This window comes from Actinia tenebrosa, unplaced genomic scaffold, assembly GCF_029948245.1.
Source record: "Actinia tenebrosa isolate PJP-AT-01 unplaced genomic scaffold, QUT_ActTen_1.0 PGA_scaffold14__42_contigs__length_11649687, whole genome shotgun sequence".
Lineage (NCBI taxonomy): Eukaryota > Metazoa > Cnidaria > Anthozoa > Actiniaria > Actiniidae > Actinia > Actinia tenebrosa.
Window position 1 is genome coordinate 4482990 of NW_028292574.1, and position 25000 is coordinate 4507989.

General features: G+C 41.7%; 5 protein-coding genes and 1 long non-coding RNA gene across 9 annotated transcripts in view; 3 read left to right on the forward strand and 3 right to left on the reverse strand.

Moving 5' to 3' along the window:
- LOC116305788 (5'-3' exoribonuclease 1) overlaps positions 1–5553 on the forward strand; it is a 28414-nt gene extending 22861 nt beyond the window's left edge. For both annotated transcript variants that reach the window (XM_089029486.1, XM_089029487.1), the window contains 8 exons: positions 111–156; positions 465–737; positions 1200–1590; positions 1920–1986; positions 2502–2586; positions 3188–3298; positions 3754–4086; positions 4663–5553. In XM_089029486.1, coding sequence (XP_088885612.1) covers positions 111–156; positions 465–737; positions 1200–1590; positions 1920–1986; positions 2502–2586; positions 3188–3298; positions 3754–4086; positions 4663–5100 — 1744 coding nt within the window. In that variant the 3' untranslated portion in view covers positions 5101–5553. The remainder of the gene's footprint in view (positions 1–110; positions 157–464; positions 738–1199; positions 1591–1919; positions 1987–2501; positions 2587–3187; positions 3299–3753; positions 4087–4662) is intronic.
- A 63-nt stretch (positions 5554–5616) lies between these two features.
- The window catches only part of LOC116305793 (SCO-spondin), a 19451-nt gene continuing 67 nt past the window's right edge, over positions 5617–25000 (reverse strand). The window contains exons 1-5 of one of the 3 annotated variants that reach the window (XR_016119702.1): positions 24838–25000; positions 11238–11491; positions 10811–10939; positions 8365–8634; positions 5617–7290 (exon numbers count right to left, since the gene is read on the reverse strand). The exon at positions 24838–25000 is cut by the window's right edge and continues 67 nt beyond it. Coding sequence is in view for 2 of the 3 variants with exons in the window: in XM_089029495.1 (XP_088885621.1) it covers positions 10859–10939; positions 11238–11491; positions 24838–25000 (498 nt within the window). In the remaining variant the exon portion in view is untranslated. Of the gene's footprint in view, positions 7291–8315; positions 8635–10373; positions 10940–11237; positions 11492–24837 lie in introns of those variants that run through there. The other 2 variants (XM_089029495.1, XM_089029494.1) reach the window with 2 other exon arrangements.
- On the reverse strand, positions 11816–12953 carry LOC148911255 (uncharacterized). The gene is made up of 2 exons (XR_016119704.1): positions 12787–12953; positions 11816–12084 (listed from the first exon to the last, which is right to left on the reverse strand). It is a non-coding gene; the product is annotated as an uncharacterized LOC148911255 (long non-coding RNA).
- Positions 12963–16885, forward strand: LOC148911256 (uncharacterized). The gene is made up of 2 exons (XM_089029490.1): positions 12963–13563; positions 15009–16885. Exons 1-2 carry the CDS (start codon positions 13323–13325, stop codon positions 16514–16516), a joined length of 1749 nt encoding a protein of 582 aa, XP_088885616.1. The 5' UTR covers positions 12963–13322; the 3' UTR covers positions 16517–16885.
- On the reverse strand, positions 16688–21739 carry LOC148911257 (uncharacterized). Its single transcript, XM_089029488.1, has one exon. The coding sequence runs from the start codon at positions 21450–21452 to the stop codon at positions 16959–16961; it is 4494 nt and encodes a 1497-aa protein (XP_088885614.1). The 5' UTR covers positions 21453–21739; the 3' UTR covers positions 16688–16958.
- On the forward strand, positions 22286–23370 carry LOC148911258 (uncharacterized; the record flags this gene model as incomplete). The annotated part of the gene is made up of 1 exon (XM_089029873.1): positions 22286–23370. A coding segment is annotated over one exon (1023 nt), but the record flags the coding sequence as incomplete, so codon positions are not given.

Sequence of the window (25000 nt, forward strand, 5' to 3'; positions counted from 1 at the left end):
GAAGTAACAAAGCATGCTATGGTGCTATGGAAGACATATGCACAAATGGCCCACTACTACCCATCCTATACATTTCTTCCCGTGAATGAGCTATCAATATTTGATTTCAGAAACACTGAGCGTGAGTTACCTCCAAGATTTCTGAAAGCAAAGCAGGTAACATTTTATAAATTTGACATTCTTGTTTATTTTGATTGATGGACATATCTGATTGATGGACATATCTGATTGATGGACATATCTGATTGATGGACATATCTGATTGATGGACATATCTGATTGATGGACATATCTGATTGATGGACATATCTGATTGATGGACATATCTGATTGATGGACATATCTGATTGATGGACATATCTGATTGATTGACATATCTGATTGATAGTTAGATTGATTAATTGATGTTGCTGTCCATTTGCCTGTCTCCAAATGTTTTTCAACGATGCTTGTTATATTTTAAGGATAAAGTTCAAACACCACAAGCAAATTCAGTCAATACCAGTGAATTTGCAAACATGTGGAAAGAACTCCAAATGAAAGAGAACAGTCCACCCAGTAATGATGATGTGAGAACAGAACCGCAGGATGACCAAAGCGAGCTATCTAATGTACGTACAGTATCATCAATAGAGGCGGAGACAGGAATGAACCAAAACAAGGTGGCTACGGAGTCGAGAGATAAGGAGGACTCGACTGATGAAGCTAAATCAAAACCATCCAATTCACTGGCTCAGGTGAACGTAATGCATTTTCTTTTGTAAGCCTTCCTTGTATCCCTTCCATCCATCCATCCATCCGTCTGGCCGCCGGCCTTTCCATTCATCCATCACAGCCATCCATTTTATCTACTCACCCACCCACCCATCTATCCCATCCAACCACACATCCAACACATCCATCCCTTCCATTCTCTGCTCCTACCATCATGGTTGCCTAAGTTTCAGGCCCACCAACTGCTTTTCTTCTCACTATCCATCGCCGCACTCGCTCAAGCACCCATCCATATGTCCACCTCCTCTGTGCTGCTTTACTTCCCCCCAGCCAGCCAGCTGTCCCATGTCTATTTTTCAATTCATACCTCCCTCCATATGTACCTCTGATTCCTCCCTACATCTAGCTTTTTTCATTCATTCCTTGCACCTGTTTTTGTTCTGACTTTCTGACTCAAAAAATACTCCCCTTTTACATTTCTCTAGGAAAGTACTCAAGCCCTTTGTCAGCTCCTGCATATTGGTCAGCAGTCCTCCCCTTCAAGCGGTCAATCGTCACCCAGGGAACCCAAAAAAGAAGAAAAACCTGATGGCGAAGTGACACGTACTTCAATTTTTTCCGGTGTTCTTGGTACTTCCGGTGTTCTTGGTACTTCCGGTGTTCTTGGTACTTCCGGTGTTCTTGGTACTTCCGGTGTTCTTGGTACTTCGGGTGTTCTTGGTACTTCGGGTGTTGTTGGTACTTCGGGTGTTCTTGGTACTTCGGGTGTTCTTGGTACTTCGGGTGTTCTTGGTACTTCCGGTGTTCTTGGTACTTCCGGTGTTCTTGGTACTTCCGGTACTCCCTTAGCTGTAGAAGACTTATTCAAAATTCAAGGTATTCTTATACAGGTTTAAGCCCGTCGCTAGGATCTTGAAAGGGAAAGTTCGTTTTTCTACCAATCTTAGTTATGCCATTTCTTGAAAGACTAAAATAGTGCTAAACTTTACTTCGTGCTCCTGCAAAGGATGGAGAACGGGGGGAGGGGGGGGGGGTTTGCTCGAGCCATCGAATCACCCCCAGCAACGGGCCTGAGATTACGATATTTAAGTGTAAAATGCTTGTGTCATTTGTGCATGCGTGTGTTTTTGGGGTGATGTTGTGCTTGTCTACAAGTATATCTAATCATTTACTGTCATTCTTTATTTTCCTCTGTTATATTTCAGGTGCTCCACCCTTACCTCAGCCTCCACAGCCTCACATGCAAGTACCAAGCCCCACCTTAAATCAAAGGTAACTGGTTTCAAACCTTTTTTAACTGGCAAATCTTAGTTTAGCGGCTATTCCGTCAGTCGGTAGTTCGATCGTTTGGTCAGTAGGGGGAGTCAGTCAGTTACTCGACTGTATGTCTGTTAGTGGCTCACTAGTCATTCGTTCCTTGGTTTTAGCTTTCTCTGCTGGCATCTCCTTTGGGCTCCTTGGGCTTTCTGTGGAGAAAAAGGAGGGGGGGGGGGGGGGGGGGAGGAAAAAGGTTTTCTGCCATGTATTTCAACGTAGGAACCCCTATTACGTTCTGGCGAATAAATATGGAGTAGACTAATGAGGCGGCTAGGTACGTTGTTTTATGAGTTTGAGAGCCCAACCACAAAATATGTCAGATTTAACATTGGAAGGCATCAGTAGTAGCGATAGTAGTAGAAAACCTTATTTTACGTCAGACTTAAGAGTATCATTGATTTGCTTGTATTTCCGAAAAAATAATATCATGAATAAAGAATTATGATGATGATGACTCTTATTGATTGCAGTCGCATGCCTTCTCAAGACCTGGCAAATTATTGTGCTTCACTTGGTCTTCCACTCCCTGCCTACCACTACAGTAAAGGAGATATGGTATGTAATGTATACAACTATTTGCTGTCTTCATTGATTTCCAAGTCCCTACTTTATTATTTAAATCTAGCATTAATAACGTGGTTTCAGGACGGTAGCGCGAGCACATTCTTTATATTTAGAATGGGAGGGGTCTGTTGACAGAAGTAATGTATACAACTATTTGCTGTCTTCATTGATTTCCAAGTCCCTACTTTATTATTTAAATCTAGCATTAATAACGTGGTTTCAGGACGGTAGCGCGAGCACATTCTTTATATTTAGAATGGGAGGGGTCTGTTGACAGAAGAATAAAACGGTATAAATCGCATGTCGTTCTTCTCATTGCATTTTCGTGCTCCTTCCTTCCTTCCTTCCTTCCTTCCTTCCTTCCTTCCTCCCTCCCTCCCTTCCTCCTTCCCTCCTTCCCTCCTTCCCTCCCTCCCTCCTTCCTTCCTCCATCCCACCCACCCTCCCTCCATCCTTCCCTTCCTTCCTCCTTTAATCCCTACCTATTCTCGCTGCCTTCAGATTTCCCCTTTAGACATTAACTCCGCGCCTTCGTTACGATTCTGGCTACCGTTCCATCATCTTTCCCTTACCTACATTTTATTTCTTACAGGGTATTATTGCAGTTGTGGAACTGGCAAATGGATTGAAGATTCCTGGGTCTCAGTGTCGAGACCGGGTTGAAGCAGCAGAGAGTGCTTCAGCTGTTGCTATGCTACAGATGGTAAGAACATGAATTAAAATGCGATTATTATAATTTTAATCTCTTACTAAAAAGCAAAGACGGTGGTAATAGCAGCAGCACCTGCAGCGACAGCAACAGTGAATACAACAACAGCAACAACTAGACAACAGCTGCAGCAACAGCAACAAAATAAAAAACAGCAATGACAACAGCAACAACAACAGCAACAACAGCAACAACAACAGCAACAGCAATGCCAACAACAGCAATGACAACAACAGCAATGACAACAACAGCAATGACAACAGCAACAACAGCAGCAGTAACAACAACAACTGATGGCAAAATTAAGAAAAGTAACAGCCATATCAACGTCAACCAAATAAAAACTAGAGTAGCTCGTTTGGATAATATTTCTATTCTCATGCAATCCTAGTTTAAGAGTAAATGGTTTGAACCCACTTCATAAAATATCCTTTATTTTATTCCATTAGAATCGAATCAACTCTTCATTTCCACTGCCATCTGGTTCTTCCATGATTAGGTTCCCTGTGCTCAGAATGCACTACCAAGGAATGCCAGTCCCTCACAACCTAATGAACTTGCCGCCACATCAAATGGCTCGACACCAAGTACCTCACCAGTTTATCCAGTTAGGTCCAGAATTGGGATTCCCTCAAGGAAGACATATGGGTCCATTTGTCAATCCCACGGGACCGGGAATGGTTCGGCATCCGGTACAGGGGATGATGTCCGGTATGTCCTATGGTCCGTATGCCGTAGGGGGTAAAGCTGATGGGCCAAATAGGACATTTATTCCAATGCAGGTAATATGAGACTTTGGTCAGTTGACAACAGAATGAAGTAAAAACTATAGTCCCCTCCCCTCCCCCCATGGGTCCTTGAAATATTCCATACTGGGTGTCTAGGACCGACTTGTGGTATACCTTAATTGTCTGTCTGTTCGTTTGTCTGTCTGTCTGGTCGTCTGTCATTCCCTCTGTCTGTTTGTCTGTCCGTGTGTCTGTCTTCCTATTTGTCGGTCATTCCATCTGTCTGTCTTACATTCTGCCTCTCTGTTTGTCTGTCTGTCTGTTTTTCTTACCATGTGTCTATCTATCGGTTGGTCTGTCATTCCATCTGTCTGTCTGTCTTATATTCTGCCTCTCTGTTTGTTTGTCTGTCTGTTTTTCTTACCATGTGTCTATCTATCGGTTGGTCTGTCATTCCATCTGTCTGTCTGTCTTATATTCTGCCTCTCTGTTTGTTTGTCTGTCTGTCTGTCTTACATTCTGCCACTCTGTCTGTTTTTCTTACCATGTGTCTATCTGTCGGTTGGCCTGTCATTCCGTCTGGCTGTTTCCTGTCTATTTTTTGTTAATTTACTATTTTCAATCTTCCAGGTGACTCGTCGAAACCTATCTTCTAAACCGGACACACCAACTAAACCAGCAGCCAATGACGCAACAGAAGACGACCAGTCACGTGACACACCGTCAAAGACTGGCACTAGCGAGCCAGAACACAATAACGTCCCTTTACAAGCAAGCCCTCAAGGTGTTCTGATACCTCCATCAAGCTTTACTGACTATAAATCGATGAAAGACCAAACAAAAGACTTGTCATTGCAAGATGGAGTATTAGGGGCCAACAAGGGACCTTCTAGTCCCAAACCAATGAATCTGTCTGAGTCCCCCAATATAAAGGACCAGCAGATAAATCAAGGAAGTGATGTTTCAAAGGACATCAAACATGAAGGTTCTTCACAGAAACCAAGATCTAGTAACTCACGGAAAAGCCAAAAACCTAAACTAATGGCGCCTAATTTCTACAACAAGTAAAGAAATTCTCCCCGCGGAATTTTTCTTATTTATTGAAATATTTGAGTGAAAAAAAATCATCAGTGGTATTTTAACTTTTTGTAGTTAACGCAGCTCTGTATTTCGTGTCGAACGATTGGGGGGGAGTGGGGAGCAGAATGTCAGGACCTCTCCATCATCTTAAAGGACATTTTAGCAAAATATTTTACGGACGGCATGCAGAATGATGTCACGCATGTTGTTTTAGTATCTACTTGTTTTTGCTCTGCTCGTCTCTTCTCCTCTCTTCTCCTCTCTTTTGATAAACTCTGACTTCATAGTTATTTTGTATGAACCTCCAATTTTCACGAAGATCAGCGCGTTCTGTTCAATGTAGACAAGTATATTTTATTCTTATATTTTTAATTATAATCGAACTTTGTTTTATTATTTGCTGTTTTAATCCCGTTTAAATAAATCGCATCATACATTTGATTATATGCATCAATAATTGTAGACCTCATTGATGTTTTGGATCCCAGCTCTAGTTGCTATGCATCGCCCCTCTCTTTTCCTTTTTCTAACAGCAGGCCACTAAAAAACGCAGGCTTTTTGACCCGACAGGTCACTGCTCGAGCACCGATACGTTCATTTTTGCAGGACATTCCGAAAACGTTAGCTATGTTCGGTATCCTTCTTCAGGACCTGACATTTACGGGGAAAAGGAGTCAGGTAAGCTCGCGAAGTTTATGTCGTTTAATAAGCGTTCGCCTCTGTTGTATCTTATTGCGTTATTTTTGATTTTATTGTTATTTTTATATATATTTGCGAGTGACTTCGCTTTGAGCAATGAATACACTATGAAAAATGAATGAAGACGCTAATTTCATGTGGCTGTTCAGCCGACGAAACACTAGGCGATTTTATTGACATGGTTTTCACGTCGGCCATGTTTGAAGAATTTAACAAAAGAATTGTCAATTAATTCTTTTGTCATATCCTCCAACATGGCCGCCGTGTCTTTTGTTATTTAATTCTCTTGGTAATGGTTGAACCATCAATACGTTTGTGGAGTGAATTTTGGTCGTCAGCAATTTTGATCGCCAATATGTGACATGCCAGAAACCGGCGATTTAGATCGCTCTGGAAATTCACCGTCGCAGTAGCAGACACGGCGATTTTTCGGGCGATGATCAAAATTTGCTTCAACAAGCGTATAAAATCGTGTGTCGTCGGCTTAATTAGTCATTAATAGGCCTCTCTACATTAACTTGAGCGTAATATAATTACATTTCAGATCAAGTGCATGCCATTCTCTTCAAAATAAGATTATTTAAGTGTAAAGGCAGATCAAGGATTTTGGAAAAGTGGATTCCAAAATGGCCGCCATGCAGGAAAAGCTAGCGTGATCGGCTTCACAAAGAAGGTTCCAATTTTATTCTACTCTGCGAAATGCGCGATTTAACGGAGCAATTTTCTCTGCAACCTCCTTCGCAACGGCGTTGCGACACACGTTGCATGAAGCATTGCAGCGTGTAACCTACACCGCAAATAAATAAATAAATAAAAAAAGCGAGAGAAGTTGCAGCAATTATTTCCAAAAGTAGAATTCGTTTCTACTTTGGTCAACGATTGCGTCTCCGGCCGTTACACCTTGTAAACCCTCTTGCTACTTGTGTCCCAATACATTTACAATACAAGTTGCAGAGAAAATGGTTCCGTGTAATCATCGCGCCTTTACGCGTTGACTCTGATGTCATTTCTTGTCTCGTACGGAATGTTCATCAGTTGAATCACAAGCTTTCAATGAGAACTCTTTCTGGCTGACAGCAGATGCTGTTCAATGTTCAATGTGGTCAACCATTTGAAGCAGATAATGAGAATCAGACATTTATCAGCTGATTGACACACTGTAATTCTACGACTTCGTTATAGACGGGCTATATAAACCCCCCTTTAATCTAGGTGTAATAGTTTTCCTTGTTTTCTACATAGGAGTATCCTGGTCTTTCCTGGTAATCTTGTGGGTGTTGGTAACGATCAGCGTCGTTCAGTTGACAGACCATCATTCCAGGTGCTGGTGAAGGACCAAGGTTGTACGACACGCAGTCATTGTTAAGGTAACACATCTCGCTGCACAAATCTTTCTCTAGTAGATGCTCTTCAATCACGTGGTTTACGAGCATTTTAATTTGTTTTTGAAGGGAGGAAGGAATGTCATGTGACGATGGACTGAAATAGAAAATACGAATACAATTTGCTATCAATCACGTGACTTTGGAGTCGACTGGGGGGCAATTGATATGCAACTAGCGACTGTTAAAACATGTCAAAATAAGTCCTTAAAGTATCAGCATTACTATTTCTACGATCTGAAACCAGAAATCAAAATACACATACGACCTTATTAAAGATCCTGCAAGCTTAGAATTTTAATTGCCCAGTAGTCAAAGCACAGATGTTACCAAAAGTGACGTATATTGGTAGTAAAGAAGGGAAAGTTTTAGGCCCCTGTCCACACTATGCCGGATAAATTTGAATCCTAATTTTTATTTATTCGGTTAGGCCTACCGTCCACACTAATGCGGGCGAATCGGGAAGAATTCTTCACCGAAAACGAATTTTTTCGAATACGGTCTCCAGAGTGGAACAATTTGAAAACGCCGGCTAGTCAAATTAGTGTGGACGAAACATTTCGTATCCGAAATTTTTCGAATACGATGACGTCATGATTGTCATGGGAACACGATGGGAAGGCTAAAAATTCACTGCAGGCTCAATTTCAGCTTCGATGCATATGCTCAGATGTGCAATGAAGCGTTTTTGCCGCCTCTGATTGGCCTAGTGTGGACGCGAAACATTTTATCTGTTTTCATGTGTGGACGGAAAACTTTTTTTTCGGTTTCGGTGTGAAAGTTGCGGATTCAAATTTATCCGGCATAGTGTGGAAAGCGTTGCCAGGTTTCTCTAAATATATTCATATATCCAATATCACCTTTCTTATTTCCATTCCTGTTCTTTTAATTATTCTAGTTTTTTATTTTGGTTCTCGTAATTTTTCTCATTGATATTCTCATTCTTTTTATCTAATCCTCATTAGTTTCTACTGTTATTCCTTACATCATTCTCTTTTTTTTTTGTCTCATTCTTATGCCCATTTTTATTCCCATTCTTAATCTTATTCTGATATCGCATTCTCATTTCCCATTTCCCATTCTTATTTTGTTATTTTTAAAAGGGCCTGGTTTCTGCCTTGTAAGCCAATTAGTCGTAATGTGACGAGGATCATTAGTTGTTTTATAGCACCTTTGAAGGTATATACGTCTGAAGCCCATGCTCCACCAACACCATGTTCACAGTTATTCGCTTCACCATATTGATAGTATGTCTGCTCAGCATTAGGACCACTGTAGCACTCTATTTCGTACTGTATAGAGAATACCACATAACCCTTTTGCTTTGCTTTACTCGCGCAGTTTGTTACTACTTGTTGAGTGGTTAGTTGGCGAGACATTTTGAACAGAAGTGGAATCGCTCTATCCTTTGTGTCTTTGAAGCATCCAAGGTGCGTGTATCCTAGAGAAAAAATTCATATCAATAGACCGAATTTGAGTGAGTGACATGTGAAACAATGGAACCAAGTTGAGGGTGATCTTGATAAAATCACAGGGAGCCCAATAGACCAGTGTCGAATTCCAAATTACCGCTGTGTTTCTTGATTAAAGACTCATTTACTCAGGCTTAGCCTCGAGTTTGTGCAGAATATTCACGTGTTCCAGTCAAGGTCCGTCGAGTTTCAAAGTGTTTGTATTGTTGAAGTTGTGCATTCTTTACTTTACCGTTGGTATTTGTGAATATTTAAACACTGATACGAGGCTAACCCTGAGTAAATGAGTCTGTAATCAAGGAACACAGCTGTAATTTGGAACTCGAAAAGGGTCTATTTAGATTACAGTGAATGGTGAAAATAACATCGGAAAAATTGAACATTTAATTATTTTTTAAATTCGAGATCAAGATAACGTCCTCCAAAATACAAAAGAGGAAAAAAAAAAAAAAAAAAAAAAAAGCAGTGAATATCGTCTCATAATCACTGGTCGCTCGACCAATCACAGCGCGCGAAACTCAATATTCGAGCCTAAAAATATACTAAATTGTTAATTACTAAATGCTAATTACTAATTACCAATTTCGGTAAAAGTAATGAAGTATCAGGTAAACATATCGAAAAGTAATTTGTGAATATTCCGCTGTTCTCTTAAAAAAATATCGGAAAATCAACAATTTTTAAAAAAATGCGTAGTTAATATATTTGCAAATTCGTAGCAAAGCGTTGCCGATAATTTTAAAATGAAAACAGCAACAAAAAAATCAACTAAGCTTTTTATCTAATTTCAAACTTGTGCACCTCGATGTTTGTGTCATTTTGAAGTTTCATCACTGACCGAAGTCAAACTTTTAAAACACTTACTGAAGCTGGAAGAAGCTTACCTTGAGAGAACACTCTTGGGACGAGTAAACATATCAGCAATACGGAAAAAGTTCTATTTTTCATTATTACTGAGTAAAGTGAAATTACACTGAAACCTTTGCTGGTGGACTAGTTGTCTAGCAAAGTAATAGGCTTTAATCATTGTTAAAATGGATTATAATTAACATTTATAGGTATTGAACAGGTGGTAAGCATTTGAATCTTTCATGTTCTCTCTTTTGATTGGCTAACTCCCATGTAAAGTAACATGGAACTTTTCTAGTATCTAAATAGGCATTTGACAATGAATTCAGAATCAGGGGTGCTTTCCATTTACCCGGGGAAAAAAACAGAAAATTCCGATTGAAAAGCCAAACGGTATGTGTCCAGTTGAAATCGGAAAGTTCCCGAAACCTCGGTCTTGCGATTGAGGTAATCCACTTTTCCCGCTCTTTTCGGTTCTTTCGGTAAACGCGTTGTATGACATGTTGCATGCCAAGCTCGAACTGCACTATGGATGATGTGAATACGATCGGCAAATTTCTCCTAATCATAAATTTTTTTTTGCAAGTTTTCAGGGTTTTTGAAGTCCACTATCCAGCTAAACAAGAAAACAAAAATATGTTACACGACGTATTCAGCTATTTCCGTACTAGCGGAGTCTCCCTCGTTGGATAATCTTTTCCGCTAAGAATCGCCAACGAGGGAGACTGCTGAATACGTCGTGTAACATATTTTTGTTTTCTTGTTAAATGGGATAGTGGATTGGGGGAAGGCACTCCATGACCTTGCACCGGTGAACGAAGATAAAAACATGCGACATTCATAAACACAGAATACAGAATATTGCAGTGCACAATTTATTGCAGAAAACTGGGACTAAAGCCCAAGAAAAATCAAGTGCAAATTGTAAGTTGTAATGGTTTTTGTCAGTCATTCTGATTGAATTTGTAATAACTAGTGTTTCGTTGCATCATCCTGATTCAAACAACAGTCATGATGGCTGGAACAATACATTCTACCACGCGTGGCCTCGCATTCTTTTTTTTTTTTTTCAATACAGGCTTTGCACCATCACGTGATGGCAGCCATATGACAAGGGGTACAATTATAGAGTCTTTCCCCTGCGAAACTAGATACAATTCTTTTTCATGCAAATCAGATTTACACCAGATTTGATTGTTTCTGCCTTGTGTCATGGCTGCAACCATGTGATGATGCAAAGCACCATGTTTTGTTGCATCATCCAACATGATGCCTAAAAGTCTAATATTTCATTGCCTTGAGAATAGTTGCACAACCAGCACTAGTGTTTGACGAGCCTGTGCATCAGACACATCGGTACTGTTCCTCGCCAAATCCAGCCTGACACGTGGTGTTAGCTACACATGGATTACTTCTGCAACCATTCTGTAAAGAAACAAGTAGCATTACTTGACTGACTTTATTGAATGATTTTATTGTGTTATCAAGGTCATACGATTTATCGATGCCTCTCTGTTTTACCATGAGGTTAGCAAAGGTACTTGTTGAATCTCACCCGTGCTCGTGATATTTTCTGCGTAATGAAATTAATTAATGGCGGACTTCTAAATTCCACTTCAGTCGTTGGCTTTCACCAAGATTGACGATCGCTCTGCTGGGATTGCAATAACGTACTGTGCAAGGAAGATTAAATAAGCCAAGATAAAAAGTGGATATCAGTTACCTCTATTCCTTGGTAAAAGTATCCTGGTCTTTCCTGGTAATCTTGTGGGTGTTGGTAACGATCAGCGTCGTTCAGTTGACAGACAATCATTCCAGGCGTTAGTGAAGGACCAAGGTTGTAAGACACACAGTCATTGTTAAGGTAACACTGGATGCGACACATCTGGTCACTTTCAGTCATGTACGCTTCAATCACGTGATTTGTTAGAACCTTATTTGGATCAGCGATTGGTTCAAAAATAATGGAGCGACAGGCTGGAGGAAAGAAAGCAAAGAAACAATAATTGTCACCGTTTTCCTTAAAGTTCACACGCTATTACGTCATTCACTTTTGACAAGGATTTTCACAAGATACAGTCATTTTGGGCATAGAGTAAACTTTTGCGCCATATTCGTGACAACATTTTCTCGCCAAAATCTTTCAAACCAGTAAAAATCTCGACAAATTTTGAAAACTTGGATCTGTTTTTATGACTTTGGAATTGAAATGGAAAAGATATTTGAAAAAACACCGATTTCAGGTGTATTTTACGGCCAAGTGGGCAAGTACATACTAGCCAGAAAATGCCAACTATAAAATAATAACTATAAATAATAATTTATTTTCCTATAGAATACACCTTTGAACACGTATCTTCTCCAAATTACTAGTTCAAGTTCCACGAACACTGGTTTTAAGGATATTTCTTTATATTTTGATTTTATCAATTGATTAACCAGTACTGGATGACTGAAAATAAACTTAAACTTAACAAAGAAAAAACTAAACTCCTTATCTTGTCCTCGAAGTATAATCCTCATCTGTCTACTCCTCTTCTACACTTTGGCGATCAGGTTATCAAACCATCCTGTAATGAAAGAAATATTGGCGTAATCTTTGATTCTGTGATGTCAATGGTTCCTCATGTTAATAATATCTGTAAGACGTCGTTCTATCATTTGCGTAACATTGCTCGTATTCGTAAATTTATCTCCGTCCATACTACTGAAAGACTTGTCCATGCTTTTGTGACATCCAGGCTTGATAATTGTAATTCTCTTCTATATGGTTTACCTAATGCTCAAATTGATAAATTACAATATGTTTTGAACTCTGCTGCTCGTCTTGTAACTCTCTCCAAGAAGTATAATCACATCACCCCTGTCCTTTGTTCTCTGCATTGGCTTCCTGTGAAACATCGCATCAATTTCAAGATTCTACTCCTCACTTTCAAAGCACTTCATGGTCTGGCTCCTGTCTACTTGTCTGATCTCATAACTGTGTATAAACCTAAAAGAACTCTCCGCTCATCCAAGGAACTGCTTCTTGTTACTTGTCCGTACAATCTTAAATCTTATGGTTATCGTTGTTTTTCTGTGTCTGCTCCTGTTCTATGGAATTCACTACCGTCTCCTCTTAGAAACACTTCATGTCTAAAAACTTTTAAGAAAGACCTTAAGACTCATTTGTTTAAACTAGCTTTTGAATTATAATTTATATATATTTTACAGCGCTTAGAGCCGACTTGTATAGGCGCTATATAAATCATATTATATTATTATTATATTACCATACTTCCAGACATCGAGTGATGAACCGTCGTATGGACTTACGGCTACGCTGGCGATTTCGACGCCAACACCGCTATCCCTGGAGGAATTACAGACTGATCAGGAAGCTCGGCCGAAGCCTAAGGGAGAGGTTAGTCGGCCCCTAGACCGTAAATGATTAAATGTGGTTAAATGTAATTTAGGCTAAGTTAGACTCGAGGTCAATGACATCTCGCAGTAGCGTTGTCCGGACGCATACCGCTATCTCCGCTGTCAACGCATTTATTACCTCACGCGATCGTTGATCGACTCAGCTAGCAAGTTGTTTATAGCATGTCGCAATCTATTCTAGTCGATCTCTGTGGCCTGTATGAGATATGGATCATAGCTATCATTACGAAATTCGATAAGACGCTACACACGTGATCACGCTAGCTTAATGCCAACCACGCGAACCTTTATTCGCCATCGCTATCTATCGCTAGCACTTGCTATACGACGCTATTACGCTATTACGCTATTACGCTACAACACGAGTTTAATTTAATTTTTCATCATGCCACCGAAACGTTCGCTGACAAACCTCAACGAAGAGGTTCCTGAACGAAATCCGCTCAGCAGCACTCCGCAATCAACGTCCACCGTGACACTCTCACAGGAATACCGACGGGAGCTCGTGGACGAAGTAGTCAGGGCTGTTCTTGCCGCTACACAGCAAACGGCCATCTCGCAATCGCCTGCAGCAACGACAAGCCAACCAGTATTGCCACTGCAGTCAACAGCCCAGGACACACCAGGTACGTCCAATGTGTTAGTACCAAACTTTGTAAACACGTTCTCGCTCGCGAGCGTAAATACAACTAGTACCGCTAGCATAGTGACTTTGCCTATCCCGCAAGCTCGTTCGCTAGGAGCTGTTGGCGGTCCTCCCAGCTCAACGACTACGGTTTTATCTGGCTCCCTCACGTCGTCAAAGACCTTCGCAACGCCAGCAGTTGTTCAGCCCTTTGTTATTGGACCTGGTGCTTCTCCGGTCCCGGCCAAATTAGTCACGCATATCGTTAGCGGGAAGTTCCTTGATTTAGGCGAGCTAATCCCGTCCAATTTGGTCGAGGCGGCAACCGAGCCACAAGTGTTCCTCGACGGCCATATTGTTTTGACTGCTGGGCCTAAGCGTAATAAACGCAAGATCGAGGACATAGTTACATGGATTGAGACATTCACTAGCTACGCCCTGGTTATGTCTGAGTACTTCCCCCACCGCTGGAAGGATCTATCGCTTTATAAGCTGCTCATCATACGCACGTACAGGCAGTTCGGCGGTAAAGCTTGGCTGAATTATGATAAGGCCTTTCGGGAGCACGCGGCCGCGACTAGCCTTACCAACTGGGCTAACATCGACACGCAGTTGTATAGCTTCTACACGGCTGGTCCAGCGCATCGTGCTAGCTTTTCCCACAATGGCGATGAGGAGCAACCAAGGGGTTCAAACAGCAGTGGTGTCATCTGTCGTTCATGGAACAAAGGGCAATGTTCCTCGCGCTTCTCCTTGTGCCGTTTTGCCCACAAATGCTCTTCGTGTGCTGGTCGTCACCGCCTCGTAGAGTGCCCGGAATTTTTCAAAGAAAAAACTGAGACGGAGCGAAAACGACGAACTCCGTCTCCCGAGCTTTCAGCAGATAAATTGAAAACTAAAAGACGCGAGCTTTCAAAAAGTTTTTTATATCATGCTTTGTTAGTCATTATTTTGTTTATCGGTCATGGGTAACTCATGTTTATGTTATACCTATCAAGTTTATTAGCTCTTAGTTATCATGCTACACTGCCGTGACCAGAATTGCCTTTCTGGAGTCTTATATTTGATACTACTGTGCGTCTTAAAAAATTCCCATAGCGTGCCGTTTCTTGGCATGTATTCTGTTCCGTGCTATCGGTTCGTGGTCCGAGGCGTTGTTTGCATATTTGTTCTTGCTATGTTGACACGTCACGTCACTTCATTTAGCGCTACTTAACATGTCTCCTGTCAGTTCGTTTATCTCAACGAGACAGCGCGACGCGCCGTGACATTTTAGCTCTTATCTCCTGATGGCTCAGGTCATCGGCACGCCATAATCTACGCTCTGGGCTGATGTTTATTTACTCTTACTTCGCGGCTAATCGGCTTTGTAATGTTCACGTTAATTGTATAATTCATTCAAAGTCTTTGTACCATCTGTTGTGTGACTTTGCGTATTCATTTCAGCGTTGTGTGGCCTCCCTTCTGTCTCCGAGGTTACCCCTCTCCGTGTGGATTGCTTTGCAAGGGAGTTAAAATTACACCCTGACCCCGTCAAGGTGGCATACGTTTTAGATGGCATCCATGATGGCTTCCACATCGGCTTTCAGCACTCGATGAAGCTCAAATTGGCCAAAAACAACAAACAATCCGCCATGCAAAACCCAGTGGTGATTGATTGCTATCTTCAAAATGAAATCCTTCGGGGTAGGGTTGCAGGGCCCTTCGTTCATCCTCCATTGCCTAACTTGCAGATCAGCAGTTTTGGAGTAATTCCCAAGCGCGGGCAGCCGGGTAAATGGAGGCTGATAGTCGATTTATCATCGCCCAGGGGGTATAGCGTTAACGATGGGATCAACCGTGAGGAATTTACGTTGCAGTACGTCACAGTCGACGAAATAGTCAAAATGGTGTCCAAATTAGGCGTCGGTGCAATGATGGCTAAGTTTGATGTCGAATCAGCATATCGTAATATCCCCATCCATCCATCCGACAGACATTTATTAGGCATGCGGTGGAAAGACAAATACTTTGTAGATCTTGCGCTACCTTTTGGCCTTCGCTCAGCTCCATTTATATTCAATTCGGTGGCCGCTATGGTGGAATGGATTCTAGCTAACAATTATGCAGTTTCACACTTAGTCCATTATTTAGATGATTTTGTCATGGCGGGGCCCCCATGCTCGGACGCATGCGCACACAATCTCACCACATCGGTACGGTTGTGCGAAGACCTTGGCCTCCCCCTACATCCGGACAAATGTATCGGACCTGCTTCGACTCTAGTAGTCTTAGGAATCGAATTAGATTCAATTAATCAAATTGCTCGTTTGCCTGCAGACAAACTCTCGAACCTGCAGCAGCTGATAACCAGGTGGCGGTCGCGCCGACACTGCAACAAGCGCGAGCTTGAGTCGCTAATAGGCCACCTTCCCCACGCTGCCAAAGTGGTGTGGCCCGGACGCACCTTCATCAGACGCCTAATTGATCTGCTTCGCTGCTTTCGCAACCCGGCGCATCCCATCCGACTCAACGTGGAGTTCCGTCGCGATCTGGAATGGTGGTACCAGTTTCTCTACTCCTGGAACGGGGTAAGCTTCTGGCTTTACCCCGGCATCCCAGTCGTACATGACATAGAGGTGATATCTGATGCCTCGGGAGCAATAGGCTATGGGGCGTTCTACAATCAGGCGTGGTTCAACGGTCGGTGGCGTGCGACACAGAAAACAGAATCCATTGCGTACAAAGAACTCTTTCCTATTGTACTAGCGGCCCATGTGTGGGGGCACGAATGGTCGAGACGACTCGTGCTCTTCCGCTCAGACAATGAAGCAGTAGTGGCCATCCTGAACCAAAGAACATCAAAAGTTCCAGCTCTTATGCGGCTCCTCCGAAGCCTTCTGTACGCAGCAGCTCGGTTTAGCTTTACATTCTCATCCGAGCATATAGTCCATGGGCCAGGCCCCCAAAAATAAGGTCTTCGGTAACAGTCAGGGGGACAAATGCTATCATACATTTTTGGAAAGCTTGCACCCTCTACTTTATGGTTTTCAGTGATAGCAATGTCAGAAGAGTAGCTTTAGTGCTGAAATCACGTGATATTATGACGTCACTCAATTAAAATCGAAATTTAGATAATACTAATATTCCAGCTATTCAAGTTTATTATAAGGCCTGAAATGTATATGCAATCATTTCAAAATGATAGACAAGGTATTCAGTAAGCTCAACATGAGCTACTCTAGGGAGTTTTAGAATATCGTAGTTACCATGGCAACAAGTTATTTTGTGATTTATGTGCTTTAAAGGGAAAGAATAGTTGGAAAATATATTTGATACATTTATATTGTTCTTCGCGTAGCCTATTTTTCAATATCAAACGTCTGACTCTATACAAACTTACTGTTAATGGCCTCTTTAATTGTCTTCATCATCCTCTTCTTCTTCTGAACATTCATCATCTTCGAGATCTTCATCTTCTACACGATTGTCACAGTCACGTAGTTTGCACATATCAGTGCACTTCAGGCCATTTATAATGCACATACAGCTTGATGGTTTACATGAGCGTGAGCAAGAGCAGGAAAGGAATTCTAGGACAGCTGTGGGGGCTGGTTCACCGCTCATCCATTTGATTACAAACTTGTTGTCTTCGTGAATCCACCCGTGTCCAATAGGTGATGGAACGTTAGGGCAGCCTTGCAGACTTCTTCTCCAGATGGCTGCTTGGTAGTTTGCACGTTGTGTATGGAGTTTTAAGCAGTCAGCGCAGGGCGGTAGCTGTTGCGATTCTAGTTTCCCTTTCTTCACACAGAATAATCTATAACGAAGCTCATTTACTTCTTTGGTTCCAGGATTGGAGCTGTACATTCTGCATGTGAATTCTTGTATCTTTGAGAACACGTCGTCTGTGAAATCCCACTGCATTCCAATTTGGTGAAATAGGTCTTGGTACAATTTGTTTGTTTTCAGCATTTTGAATGCAGCTAGTTTTCCTTTTCCCGCAAAAGCACTGACACTGTCACAGCCTGTAAAGGCGTGAAAACCGAGAAGAGACGTACATACCTGCGATCCTAACATTCGAGCTACATTTGAAATGTCAATGTACATTGTTCGAATCTTCTTGCCACATTTCACGTACAATGAGCATGGAATATAACTACTGAAAGCCAAACAGAGAACAAATACGTCGGTATCTTCTGAACTAATCACAACTGCTTCGTAGCCTGCCGATGCTGCATTTGCTGCATGGAATAGAACTCTTGTGTCAGCCTCTTCATGATTTGATCGAAGGTCCTCCCTTTCTGCTGAACCTGATGAAGTGATTTCATAACAGTGGTCTTCTGTTGTTACAAAGATAGTCTTTGATTGTTCAGCTAATCTTTCCTGATACTTCTCCTTTCTCCATTCTTCTGAAATAAACTTAATAAGTTGGGACTTGTTTTTGGAACTTGCTAGAAATTTGGACCACTGACGAATCTTATGATCTGATTTGATGTTTTTAAACTCGTGTCCACTTTCAGAACCCCTCTTTTCTCTTTCGGCATTTTTGATCGATTCATCCTTGTAAACATCGAAGACAACATCGATACGTTCGCTTTCGTTTCCTTCATTTAGGATCATAGACATGAGACTTTCAGCTACGTCACCAAATGTCTTCTGGTCAACTTTCATTTTCTGAACAAAAAACATCCCATCAATAATTCGTGCACTTGGCTGTGGAATGGTATTTGCCGCTGGTATGTTCTTCTTCAGGTCGTTTAACAGAGATGATTTATTTGTTTTCCTTAACGATCCATCAGCAGATGCCAGAGACCAAGGTAGGGGTCCAAGTGGGTGACAAAGGACATCACTTATATTCAGCTTTCTGTTCTCAGCAATGATCAGCATCTGTGCAAATAAAGCTCTATCTGCCTTTATTATAACTTCCTTGCTTGTTCCTCCTCCGACTTTCATCTTCTTGGACAGATTTCCAAATGTTTTCAGTTGGAGCTTGGTCATTTTATCATAGAAATTAGACTTTGGTGGATTAGACTCGAGTCGGTTTTCTCTAAATGACTTGTATGATTCCTCACCAAGAGCTTTGGCTTGAATCAAATCTTTGGCAATTTCTGGAGTCGCAAGTTTACCGGTAGATAAACAAACAAGATCCTGTTGATTACTGTTAAAAGGATTTATCCAGCTTTCTTCTAGCAATAAGAGTAATGCATTTACATCTGCTTCATCTTTTGCCATCCTACTTGGTTGAAGATCAGTGTGTTTTCTGCTTGCTGTGTTCAGATGAAGCATATCCTTAAGCTGACGCATAAATATGCTTCGAAATTCTGCAACTAAGTAGTACTTTCTCACAGCACCAGGTTTCAAGCTGAATCCCTTGGTTCCTCCAGCAGTCTGTGTATCTTTATTAACGGTTTCTTCAACGGTTTGATCTACGGGTATTCTTCCAAATGGATTGTCGTCACCAATCTGTACAGAAAAGCCACCGGCTCTAAAGTACTCTATTACATCTGGGTGATCTTCTTCGAGGTGGGACATTTCTAGCAAGTAAGCAGATAAATATCTGGCGTAATTTATATTGTCATACGCAAAGCACCACGAAACCATTCCCCTGATAGAAGAGATATGAAGCTCCCAGTTACCCTCTCTTGATGCTCTTAAAAGTCCCAGAAGGATCTCCATAATGTCAATATATGACATCCAAAATTCAGAGAGCTGACCATTATGCTTTCGTAGAAAGTCTATATACATGTCATAGAGCTTAACGAATTCAGCAAAACTAGAACTTCCCATTTGTTTATTGAACTCTGCCTCACAAACATTGTCGTAAAGTGTCTCAAGTCCATTGAAGAAAGCATCAACTTTCCTATTTGATTCCTTGTGGTTTTCCTCGATCCATGACCGAAAGCCTTTCCATATCAACCTCATAAGTGCTTCGTACATTAGTTTGTGGAATCTAACTGCACGGTTGTATCTACGGCCATCCATGACTCCTGAGACAGAACCTTCTGCTATCACACCTGCCTCGATGCATAGATCTCTAAGCCCAGCATCTTGAAAGCGTTTGCCAATGATAGACAGTAAGGTGCAAGCTGTATGGAACACTCCAATCCTTAGTACGATATCTTTAAATCGTTGGTCATGTTTCCATTGAATTTCAGTTGCTTTTGCGTACAGCGCTTGGTCAAACACAAGGACGATACTTTTCAACTTGAGCTGGTTCTTTATCTTCAAAGATTGTACTAGTACTTCATGGACCGTTGCCATGTCTGTAGCAGGTGAGTTGATAGTTGGTAAATATCCTATGTTGTCTTTTGTGACTTCTACTTTATTGCGGATGGAAATGTTAAAACCAGTCCAGCTACTTGCTCTCTGTCTTTCTCTTGCATGGAGTCGTACTAAAATCCAAATCAGATTCTTCTTTCTTGCATTTGCCATCAATTCTTCAGAAGTGACTTCAACATATTTCCTTGCTCGAGGGCCACAACGATCTCCGGCGTTATATGGAGGAATCTCAGCGCGCTGCAGAGGCTCAATGCTTCTTTTCTTTGTTCTTGCAATCTCAAATTCTGGCTGTGCAGGAAGATTTGGACCAAAATGTCTGGCCTGAACGACAATACCATTTACTCGATGAGAAGTTCCTCCTCCAGATAACGTTTCTTCCAATCGATCAATGTTGTCCCAGCCAAGTGTTGTCTCAATATACGGCTGTATATCTTCGGGCAGCGGAACGTCATTGTTGGGCGTTGATGCCATTTTTTTAAGACAAAGTGCTGTGTTTATTTCCTCGACTTGCGAGTAGGCAATACCATGTCCGCATCTGTTTAACATCTGTATGACCTCAACATTGTTAGTCAAAGATTTGACTGCATAAGGTAGCAATATCTGTTTAGGGGGTTTCTCTTTTCCACCGCTCACACCATAAATAAGATCTTGTCCATAAGAACTGATTAGGCGCTCCAGTCGTTGAGGGTATTCAGTTGGAATCTCAGTATTCCCAGTCAAAACAGTGTAAAGAAAAGTCTTGAGTTCTTCCGGTATGTTTACTGCATTCTGACAGAGTTCTGAAGGTTTTGGAGGCCACGACACATCTGTATTGTTATTTGACAAAATACCATTCCGAATATATAGACTAGCTTCCTGAATTTGTTTGATCTTTGATGGCATAGTTATATCTTCTTGTTGTTGCGCAAGTTTTGCCAGTTCCTTAGCCAATTCACGTTTTGAGAGACTTTCAGGAATAACAAACAGCTTATTGTTGTCAAGAAGGTCCTCAAACTGCAAAAGACTGCCAAACTCAAATTCCAATTTTCTGCGGATGTATTTCTTGGTTGACTCAGTAATTTCGGTAACGCCCATTGAGTTCATGTGGAAAATTAGTAAGTTTCTAAGGTCAACCAACTTTATTAATCTTGGATTCCCTAGTAAAGAACGTATGAATTCGAAAAGCTTTTCGTAAGCTTGAGTCTCAATGTCCTTATACCAATCATCAACATCAACAACTTCATCCCCGTCTTGAAATTCATTTGAATTGCTCACTTTAGCAGGGCGAGTATAATCTCGATAGCATGAACGGTGGTAACAAGCTTCGGCGGCTACTAGTTCACGGCTTACGATGGCAATTATCTTAGTGTCATCTTTAGCAATAGCAGTTGTTCTAATGGAGTCATCAGCACGCAAATCTCTACACTGAATCAAACGCTCTCGATTTCTTGAAGATTTTAAATATTTACTTTTCTTTTCACAAAAAATGCATATCTCCTCGTATGTCCTACTCGAGCTTGATGGTTGTCTATTAGTTGCGTATCTCTTTTGCTCAGGCTCTTGCACATCATCAGCATCTTCAGTTGATCGAGAAAGGTTTTCAAGATCTCTTTTCAGAGTAAAAATACTTCGGCATTTTCTATGATACATAACGTTTGCCGGTATTTCTCCTTCGTTAGTATCCCTAGCCACATCAAGAATTGCTTTGTGATTACGAATTTCTGCAGCCTTTAGCAATGTTTTCCAAGATCCGAGGTCTTTGGGGGAAGTTAAATTTTGACTATTATCATCAGTACAATGAATAATACACTTTTTAAGATCTGTTGTACAAGAAAGAAAATCAAAAATGCTTTTACGTCTCTTTAAGGTATGTAAGGACTATAAAATCGACAAGACAAAGCTTCAAATCTGTTGAAAAAATGCAAATTCCGATTTCTAACATTGTTAGAAATATCTATATTATCAGTATCTTCATTTTCGTAGTCTTTAAAAGTGTTTAATTGAGCTGATTTTGCTGAAAATTCTACTCTACTTACCACACAAATAGTCCGCCATCTTGAAAATTACCCAAAATGCTTTGCGGATCAGCAAATATATTTTCTTCCTTTTTTAATCATTTTTATAAGTAATTTCAAAGTAAGCCAGCTTTTAAATGTAATAATATATAGTAGCTCTATTGTTTTAACATGTGATAAATAAATATCGAGATTAAAATCATGCAAAGCTATTTTTATAAATTAATCTATCCCAGCCTCGTTTTCATGCTAAATCGATATTTTTCAATAATTTGATGTTACAAAAAATACCACAAAGCTACTCTTTTAGGAATGCTATCATATAAATTTTGAAACAACTTTAGGTGACCTTTAACCTGGCATAACTCACAATTTGTCCCCCTTAGTGTTACCATGGTCGAGCCCTGGCCCATGGACTAATATCCCCGGAATCGATAATTCGATTGCTGATGCATTGTCTCGCTTTAATTGGCAGGAATTCAGACGGGCAGCACCTTCAGCGCAGCTACAAGCTACGCCACTGCCAACACATCTCATCGCACAATTAACCGGTCCCTACTAGACAGCCAATGCCAGGAACTTCTACTCAACGGCCTCGCACCAACTACACGTCGTACGTACGCGTCAGCCCAAAGGAGGTTCGTCGACTTTTGCAATCAGCTTGGCTCAGTGACGTGCCCCACGGACGAAAGCACTCTTTGCCTTTTTATCACACATTTGTCACAGTCTATACAGCACAAATCCATTAAAGTCTATTTGTCTGCCATTCGATCCCTCCACATTGAACAGGGCTTCGCCGATCCACTGACGAACTGCCACAGGCTTCAGCAGGTCTTCCGCGGAATAAAACGCGCACAGGGTTCGGCATCCTCGCAACGCCTGCCCATCACCGACTCGCTCATGCTTCACATACACAATGCCCTCGACCTGGCAACTTTTGACCACATCATGTTTTGGGCTGCCTGCACACTGGCCTACTTCGGTTTTTTGAGATCCGCCGAATTTACAGTTCCCCTTATTTCAAAGTTCGACTCTGCCATCCATTTACAAGTTTCTGATTTGGCCTTCGACAAGTTAGACCGACCCTCCTGTCTCCGAATATGGATAAAAGCATCTAAGACGGATCCCTTCCGAGAAGGCTGTCACGTGCACATCGGCTTAGGCACTTGGCCACTATGTGCGGTCTCAGCGATGAGTGCCTATCTGCACAAGAGAGGTAATTGCCAAGGTCCTCTGTTCATGCTTCAAAATGGCCAATCCTTATCGCGCGAGCTGCTGTCCTCCTGGCTAAAACGCATATTTGCAGCAGCCGGTATACCAGGCAATTTCTCTAGCCACAGCTTTCGAATCGGTGCGGCTACAGTCGCTGCTCGCAATGGCGTCCCCGACCATCTCATCCAAGCACTAGGCCGCTGGACCAGTACCGCCTATTTGTCTTACATCAGAACTCCTGCCGAAGCGCTAGCCAAAGTAACGCAACAGTTGTCATAAACTTCTATACGACAGCAATGATAGATGAGATTAACAATTAAAAGAAAACTGTTTAACCTGCTGCTTATGTGTCTTGTTCGTTGTTGCGCTCTCTCCTGTTTGTTGCCAGTTCCTGAGCTTGGTGCTTGGTGCACTTCGGTGGGGAGGTCCTGGTTCCCTGTCCCTCTCCTCCAAGCACCTTGGAGAATCCATTGGGTGGTGACAGGGTGACCATGGTTACCGCTAATTTGTGCCTGGCTCCGCCCATCCCACCGAATATGCACCTAACGCCAAGCTCATCATTAACGATGAGTTTAAATGTGGTTAAATGTAATTTAGGCTAAGTTAGACTCGAGGTCAATGACATCTCGCAGTAGCGTTGTCCGGACGCATACCGCTATCTCCGCTGTCAACGCATTTATTACCTCACGCGATCGTTGATCGACTCAGCTAGCAAGTTGTTTATAGCATGTCGCAATCTATTCTAGTCGATCTCTGTGGCCTGTATGAGATATGGATCATAGCTATCATTACGAAATTCGATAAGACGCTACACACGTGATCACGCTAGCTTAATGCCAACCACGCGAACCTTTATTCGCCATCGCTATCTATCGCTAGCACTTGCTATACGACGCTATTACGCTATTACGCTATTACGCTACAACACGAGTTTAATTTCCCGCCCGCCATCCCTACCACTGGTACAGGTAAGTAGAGGTAAGTATTCCATTGACTGATCGCGGTCAATGTGACAGGTGTTCGGTGGGTGGTGACAGGGTGACCATGGTTACCGCTAATTTGTGCCTGGCTCCGCCCATCCCACCGAATATGCACCTAACGCCAAGCTCATCATTAACGATGAGTTTAACCCCTTGCTATGACCAGCATACCCAATATGTCGCTTGCGTCACTGATGACTAAACGCCCGCGGTCACTCTTTCCCATGTGGGATGGTTATAAAAAACTAGCCGTGACTTATATTTAGACTGGAACTTGGGGTACAAATTCAAAATGAGATGTTTTATGTTTATGTTTATTTTCCTTTCCAGGAATCTTTATAGCATTGATGCAAAAGATAAAAGAGAAAAAAGAGTGAAAAAGTTGGATCATATTGACGTAAGTACCTTTGCTAAATTTTAAAAATTTCCTATGTATTTTCAAGTCGACCTAGATACTCTAAAAGGTTCAGCCCGCATGTTTAATCAAGTCAGTGGCTGTTGATAGATCAATCCAGAGGTTGTTTCTGGGTCTCGATAAAATTTAAATGTTATAGTGCGCATGCGCAAGCCCATGCAGCCAATAGCTTCTGCTAGCATATGCTCAAACCGTTATTTCCGTAAAGTAGTTTGGAGATGGGTCAATTTATAGAATTTAGAATTTGGGACACACGTTTAGTGCGCATGCTCAAGCCGAAAAATTGAAGGCATTCATGAAAGTTTTTCTAATGCGCATGCTCGAACCGTTATTCGCGTGTTTTAGCTTGGAGATGGTTCAATTGATCAAATTTAGTCCACACTTGTATTTATTGACAAAATAGAAATTTTTACCTGGACAATACTTTGTCCCACATTTTCGTGTCTCTTTGTTGACTCCGGTGCAATCAAGTCCACCGAAGGACGGAGGAGGATTGGAACAGGTTCTGTTACGTGATTGGCTACCTCCACCACACGTGACCGAGCAGGCTTCCCAAGGCGTCCAAATGGACCAGCT